Source organism: Eurypyga helias, unplaced genomic scaffold (assembly GCF_000690775.1).
Source record: "Eurypyga helias isolate BGI_N326 unplaced genomic scaffold, ASM69077v1 scaffold11583, whole genome shotgun sequence".
Classification (NCBI taxonomy): Eukaryota; Metazoa; Chordata; class Aves; order Eurypygiformes; family Eurypygidae; genus Eurypyga; species Eurypyga helias.
In genome coordinates, this window is record NW_010240587.1 from 1 (window position 1) to 7617 (window position 7617).

At 58.9% G+C, this 7617-nt stretch overlaps 1 protein-coding gene across 1 annotated transcript in view; it reads right to left on the reverse strand.

The window, feature by feature from the left end:
• Nucleotides 1-439: 439 nt before the first annotated feature.
• The window catches only part of INTS3 (integrator complex subunit 3), a gene marked incomplete at both ends in the record, with an annotated part of 24186 nt that continues 17008 nt past the window's right edge, over nucleotides 440-7617 (reverse strand). Inside the window, 7 exons of the mRNA XM_010148482.1 lie at nucleotides 440-569; nucleotides 1923-2042; nucleotides 2796-2902; nucleotides 4017-4108; nucleotides 5872-5951; nucleotides 6475-6562; nucleotides 7425-7617. Of these exons, the coding sequence (XP_010146784.1) occupies nucleotides 440-569; nucleotides 1923-2042; nucleotides 2796-2902; nucleotides 4017-4108; nucleotides 5872-5951; nucleotides 6475-6562; nucleotides 7425-7617 (810 nt within the window). The remainder of the gene's footprint in view (nucleotides 570-1922; nucleotides 2043-2795; nucleotides 2903-4016; nucleotides 4109-5871; nucleotides 5952-6474; nucleotides 6563-7424) is intronic.

The following is a 7617-nucleotide window of genomic DNA, read 5'->3' on the forward strand; positions in this document are numbered from 1 at the left end:
CCTGTCCTGATCCATAGGGTTCTTCTCCCCAGCAAGCTGTTCCATTATCTTTCAAGGGATGGAGGTGAGGCTGACAGGCCTATAGCTACATGGGTCCCCCTCGTCCACCCATCAGAAGGACGGAACTCGGAGCCTCTTGCCTTCCTGTCACTGATTCACAAAAACCCTGTAGCCCCCCGCAAACTGCTGTCGTGTCCTGGTCTGAGCCTGCTGCAAGGACAAATTACAAGGCTCCTCACCCCACACCTTTCCAAACCACCTTGCTGCTTCCTGCAGAAACCGTGCCGGAGCATCTCTCGGTGTTAAGGGGCCACAGGACTGCGTTAGGTGCGAGGGAAGGGCTCCGGAGCAAGCAGCAGCGAACAACAGGACAGAAAGGTCTTGTGTGTCATTGCCCTGAAGAGATCAACACCAGGGGATGTGACCAAACGATACCAACCTTCCCTTCTGCGGCTGCAGGACTTTATCCTTCAGGGACTCATCCAGCTGGTCCAGGAATGGCGTGATATCAACGGGCTCCTCCACAATGGTTTCTTTGATGGGATGAAACCTGAACTCCCTTTTCTTCCCTGCAACACAGAAAGCAACAGTGGAACAGTCTGTTTTCCCAAACATCTAAGAAGCACCACAGGAAATCTCAGTCTGTTGTGTGGGGCTGTGGGGACAGTCACCCCCCGGGATAAGCAGCATTCCCCAGATCTTGCCTTCATCCCTTAAAGACAAGTCCAGGTCTCTAATATCCAGGGAGCAGGATGATGGGATGGAATCCAAACACAGGAAGTGTCCAGAACCATGGTTCCCCTTCAGCCCAGTTTCCAAACCTAATGCTTTGCCTCTCCTTCAACATGCTCAACAAGCGTAGTGAGCTTGCAAGCCCACACTCCACCCCAGGCGCAAACGCTTGTGTTCAGGACTCTCAGGATGAGATACCCCAACTGCTCTTCCACACCCTCATCCTCCAGGCTCATTCCACGCCACAGAAATGAGTTGCAGCAGAGTCCAGAAGCACCAGGGCCAAGGCAGAAGCACTCGCAAAGAAGCTGCCACTAAGGGATGGGACAAGGTGGCTGATGCTCTCTGCAAAGCTCTTCCCTGCACATGACTTTGGAGCCCGCGTCCCTCTCGGGGGCCCCAAGCAGTCGGCAGGGTGCCGACGGGACTACTGAAGACACTGCTAGAGCACTGTCCTCCATCCTGGGCCTGTGGCCCCTCTCCATGGCAGGGCTAACCCCCCAGCACGGCAGGAAGCCCACAAGAGTCCGACCACCAAGGCCAGGAACAGCTGGAGATGCCTCCAACTCCAGAAAGCGAGCAGAGGGGATGCTGGCCTTGTGCAGGCCTCTCAGCCCTGTGGCTTCGAGAGGGAGCGAATGTAATGGAAACCGTGTGGCTGAGCAATTAGAGGCCTGAGCCTCATTAGCAGCTGCCTGAGAACAGAGACACCCTGTTCCTAAAGAAACCATCCGGCACAGCGCCTGTCGCAGGGATTCCCAACCGTGCAGCGCAGCAGGGCTTAAGACTACTCAGACATCCAGAGAGGACCATATAGGTGGAGGAAGTGCCATGTTCCTCGAAGGATCTAAGTTCTAAAGAATATCCAGGCAAGGAGATGAAGCCAAGCAACCTTTTCCTTTGAGCGCAGATCCGTACTGGATCTGTTGAGTCCGGCTCTCAGGGACTGGGAAGCACCACAGCATCGGCCTCAGCACCCTCTCTTGCAGAAGGAAACCTGGATCTCAAGAAGGGGATCAACCTCAAGCACAGCAACTCCCGCTGCTCATGGGAAAGGGACTTTGGAGAGAACTGTGCTTACAGCTGCTTTTCTGGGAATCGTCCAGCACAAAGGCAAGGTGCTCGATGGACCGCGGGGAATGTAGAGGCAAACGGCAGCTCGTCCCCCTGCGGCTGACCCCACTCCTCACCTTTGCTGTTCAAGTCGTCTTCGTCGTCACTGAACGCAGCCTCAGCATTGTCGTAGCAACTGTCATCTTTCTCTGACATAGGATTGTCCATCTCCATGGAAACAGGTTCCTCAATTTTGACTGCAAAAATATAGGCAAAGGTGTCAGAGCAGAAAGTGTGGTTACGACTACCAGTCCCCGAGAAACAGGCTGCGGCAAGGAGATACAAGTGCTTTGGGAAGGGAACAAAGAGCCTGGATCCTGGAAAACTCAAAGCTGGGGAAGGGCCCTCCCAGTGAGGCCATTTAACCATCCCTACTCGGTGCCAAGTGTGGCAGGACCGGGTCATTCTCCACCCAGGCTGCTCCCCGGCCCTCGGGCTGGATCCCTCAGCCAGGCCAAGAGCAGAGCCCGCGTCCCTGAGCAGAGCCAGAGCTTTGCCAGCTCTGCCAGGAGAAGCCCGGGGCAGTGGGGTGTGTTGGTTAGGGGATCCCTTCAGCCAGAGCCAATGCAATGGGAAAAAAGCCATTGCAGGCACCATCCCCCAGCAGATGTGGCAAAGCGGCTGCGCTCCCCTGTTAAACAGGGGTTAGAAATGCTTGCTCTGGGCCCAAGCCAATGCTGTTCATCAACCAGCCTACGGAGAAGGAAGGCTAAGTAGCCCCCAGGGAGCAGAGAGCTGGGGGCAGTGTGCATCTCTAGTGTACGGCAGGGCTGAGGCGAAGGGAGGCCACAACCAAGCAGAAAGACGAGCACCCAGAGCCCTCCTCTCCCCAGCGTCCCACTCCAACCCTCCCCACGGCTGTGGTTGCTGCAGCAGAACCGGGGAGAGCCCGGTCTCTGGGATGGCAGCCCCCGCCGCAGACCCCCGCCGCCACCCCTCCTGCTGCCTACCTTCCATGGGCGGCGAGGGAGAGCTGCAGAACTCTGGGAATTTCTCCCTCAGCATGGCACGGAGCTCTTTGTCCAGCTTGGGGTTGTCGAAGAGAGGAGCGAGATGTCTGTGTCAGGGGGTGGGAGGGAAAAGGGTGACAAGGAGGCAGGATACGGTGCCCGACACCGTAGCTTCACCTCGGGGGACGTGCGAGGGGGTCTCATGGGGTTGTCGAAGAGAGGAGCGAGATGTCTATGTCAGGGGGTGGGAGGGAAAGGGATGACAAGGAGGCAGGATACGGTGCCCGACACCGTAGCTTCACCTCGGGGGACGTGCGAGGGGATCTCCTTCCCTAAGTCAGGGCTTTGGTTCCCCTTATGAACCACAAGCTCCCAGCTCCCTCCTTGCTGCACCTCAACTGGGGCTCCCCCGGCTTGTCACCGGTAACGGAATCATACATCACAGACCATGGAACCATGGTGACCTGGTGCCATGGAAACATGGCAACATGGAAACACAGAACCAGCGAACCAAGGAACCGCTAAGGAACCACTGAGGTTTGGGTTGGAAGGGACCTTAAAGATCATCTAGTTCCAACCCCCCTGCCCTGGGCAGGGACACCTTCCATAGCCCAGGGTGCTCCAAGCGTCATCCAGCCTGGCCTTGGGCACTCCCAGGGATGGGGCAGCCACAGCTTCTCTGGGAACCTGTCCCAGTGCTCCCCACCCTCTGCGGGAAGAATTCCTTCCTGATGGCAGCTCTCCCCCCACCCAGCTCTCCTGTAGCCCCCAGGCACTGGAAGGGGCTCTAAGGTCTCCCTGCAGACGGGTCTCCCAAGGGGTCCTGTGTCACCCGGAGGCACGTGGAAGGGGAGAAGAGGTCTCACCTCCTGGGAGGGGAATGTGGCTGCTGCAGGAGCTGTGCGCAGGCTGGAGCACCATGAGCACGGCTGCTCCGTTCAGCTTGGGGACCAGAAAGGGCTTGGGGACATTTTTGTTCATCTGAGGCCGAGCGGACACGGCCTTCTGTACCCACCCATCCCCTTGCTTCACGGAACAGCCCCTGGGAGCAGCCCCAGTGCCGTAAAGACACAACTGTGGCTTCTTCCGTGGTTCATCGGCAACACAGATGCCCCCGCAGCTCTCCCGGAGCCGGGCGGTCGTTTGGACCAGGCTGCTGAGAGCCAGGAGAACCCGCGCACAGGAACGCCACGAGCGCAGCACAGTTCAGGGCCGTCTTACGCAAGGACTCGCTTCTCCACAATGTGGGTGAGGGAGTTGAACACGCCTTGCCGGACGTGAGCCTCCAGCGGCGGGTAGAAGTTGGAAATGATCTGAGAACCGGAGAAGAGCCGTGTTAGTGCCAGGAACCCTCTGCCCCCGTCGGGTCCGGGTCAGCTGTGGGACGAGCTCCTTGGGTCACTCGAGCACCACATCCCGGCTGCTCGTGACCCAGAGCGGCAGCGGGAGAGCTCCGAGTGCCGCATCGCGGGGACGGGGGACAGAAGGGGGACCATCCCGTCCCCCCGGCTTTTCTATCCCGAAGGGCCAGCCATTCCCCCGGGGCTGAGAGACACACACACACGCTGCCTCGTGAGCTGCGAGACGCTCTGGGGGTGGCCAGGGCCACGCTCCAAGCAGCAGCGACCGCTGCAGCAGCGGGGGAATACGAGCAGGACACCCTAAACCACATTCAGCTCTGTCCACACACACTCCTTCGCTTCGGGAAGGAGCGAGAGGACTCCTCCCTGAAATCTGGGTCATCCCGGCAACCTTCCACCTAGTTCCTCTGCCAGAAGCTGCTGTTGGACTCGGGCAGCCCGGGGACGGGAGCGCACTGGGCCTGAGGAGGGAAATGATGCAACTCGCAGCTCTTGTGCCACGGGAAGACTCTGCTTCCAAGAAACACCTTTCAGCGCTCCCTGGGACCAAATTACTGGAACCGGCAAGTCTCGGCACGGCTTCCCCCAGCATCGAGGGGCAGGACCAGCGCTGCTCCCTGCCCAAGGAGGGCTGTCCTTTGAAAGGAGATGACGGGTCTGACTTGTCCCAAGCCACGGGGAGATTCCATCTGTCCTCAGGGAGGGACACTGGGCCAAGCTTTTCAAGAGGTTCTAAAGGGAACCATTCAGAAGCCCAGCAAGGAATGATGCATGGACCAACGCTCCGACCTGCAGGAACGGCTCTGCATTTATCAGAGACCACGAGGACTCACCAAAGCGTCCGGTGGCCGGTTTTAGAGAGGCGGATAATTTGGCTGAGCGGCCGCGGCAGCGTGCCTGACAGCGCTCTTGGCAGGTCAGCAAGGGGAAAATCCCTCCTCGGTTTAGCAGCGGGAAGGGGAGGTTAGAAGGGCTGCCAGCAGATACCGAGCTGCTCCGCAGGCGCTTTGGCAATCGGGAGCCTCAGAGCAGAACTGATGCTGCACTGAGGAATGCGGGAAAAAACCCAAGGAGGAACAGCTTTTCTGGTTTGGGTTTTGGTTGGGGTGGTTTTCAGCTCCGAGGACTGGGCAGTGAGGTGACACTGTTTGCTGCTCCAGCATCACTGGCTCTAGGGATTCATGAATCCCTAGATTCATGCTTCCTGCGGGATGGAGAGGCAACAGGCCTTTGCCTGAAAACTCTCTGGGAATGAAGACATCGGTCCTGCCTGAGCCTGCATTACTGTCCCTGCCCTTGGTGAGCAGTCAGCACAGAGCAGGGGAGCAGGCTCTGCAGCTCACCAGCTCCTGTCCTGGTGGAGAAGGGAAAGCACCAACACGCTGGGAGTGCTCAGAGAGCACGGCTGAAGGGCCCAACCACCATCCCTATGGGAGCAGTGGGCTTCCACTCCTCGCCATGGAGACACACAAAGCTAAAACAAACCAGCCCCAGGGCCGATGGAGACCGGCCCGGTGGAGCCTGACCTCTGCGCTGCCGGTGGGTGTGAGCAGATGAGAGCTGCTGGTCCTCTGCTGACGCTGTGGAGGAGTCTCTCCATTCCGCCAGAGGCAGAGGGAATGCCTGGAGCCCAGCGGTTGCTTTCACAGCCCTCCCCACTCAACCCCTCATTTGGCAAGGCAGGTAACCCCCCCGCAGAGCGAGGGGCGGCTCACCCGGCACATGAAATCCAGCAGCGTGGCGGTGATGGCAGGGTGAGGCTTCATGGAGTGGTGCATCACCAGAATGGCAGGCTCTGGAAGGAGAGAGCGGGGAGCCCTGCTGAGAGCCCCACAGACACCCACAGCCCTGGGCCCCCTTGTTCCTACAGACCCAGCCTTCCGCCCCTGGGGTGCAGAGGGAACCCCCTTCTTTTGGTCACTGCACACCCTTGTCCTCACCCAGCTCCTAAACTACACTCAGGCTTTGAAAAACAGCCACAACCAAGGTCCCTGCAGCCAGGAGCTTCCGGCAAGGCCCTTGGCTGTCGGTCCTTGCTCACGGGCTCGGGGACAGCCCCGCAGCCAGGCAGGCTGCCTGCCCACAGGCAGGTTACGCTCCGGGGACAGCCACGACCTCAGGGATCTACCACAGATACCGAAGGCACGATTAAAAGTGGCTCCAGCTCTCCTGCAAGCCAGAAGATTGGGGGCAGGGGAGGGAAGTGATGTCCTTAGAGATAATCTGTTGGTTTTTCCCCACCACATCTCCCTACCTCTACCCGCTCTGGAAGCCTTCAACCCCTTCTCTGACCCCCCTCTACCCTCCCTGGGGCGTACCTATATTCATGATGCTGTCCTTCTCGGGGTTGAAGAAGAGCCAGTCGTAGAAAAGGGCCAGTTTGGCATTTGAAGCAGCAACGTTGGACTAGAGAAGGATAAAAAAAAAAATCACACCAACAGTCTGATGGATACAGTGCCCAGCCCCCAATCCCTCTGCATGTCCGATGCGCCGGGCCCTGCTGCTGCCAGGTGGCAGGGGGTGGCGAAGCTCTTCCCACCCTGCGGGATAGGGCAGAGCTGGATGGCGTTTTCCCAAGAGAGTGGGCAATTCTCGGGCAAACTTGCCTGCTCCGAAAGCAGCTCCGGCCAGGGCAGCGCGCAGAACGGCAGAGGCCAGGACTGGGAGGTACGAGCCCTGTGCTCTGCGAAGCGCAGCCTGGCTACAACCCCGTATCACCTATAACTGGGCCCCGCACGTCACTTGGCGTGATCTGCTGCGTGTGCACGGGCGCAGCAACAGCCGTTTCCTCAGCTTTCAGACTCTCCAGAGCTTCTGCTCCGTTTGACAAGTGCTGCGGATCGCAGTCCTTCGTGGGACAAGGGACAACGGGCCGGGCACAGAGAGTGGAAGCCAATGAGGCTGTAACGAGGAATCTCTCGCAGCCCGCTGGGACAGGAGAGGCCCCACACTGTGTAGACAGGCCAGAAACATAAATCAGAAACAAAGGGCTTGACGAGCTGAAAGCGAGAAGCTGAGGTTTACGCAGGGAATGCTGATCCCAAAGGATCCAACATGCAGCAGAGCCAGGACTAAAATCCAGAGCATAGAACAAAGCCCAGCGTCCTAACCACTGCTTTGCAGTGCTATCCTTCAGCTCAGCCAGCAAATTCCTCATCCCAAACTCCCCAGCAGCTTCCAGCCTCAGCAGGTTCCCCCTTTGTCCAGCAAGGGAAGGGATCCCAGGCCATTACGCAACCGGCTTTTGGGCCTGACCCTCGCAACTCACCGTGCAGGTGGTGAGCAGCCACCCGATGATGGCCCAGCGCGGGAGGATGTCCGAGCTGAGCACCTCGTTGGAGGGATGGACCACGCCACAGATGTAGCGTATGAGGTCGCAGCGCAGGGACTGGCTGTCTGGGGTGGACAGGTACTGCCGCTGGAACCAGTCCTGGTACCGCTTCTGCTGGCCAAACCGCACC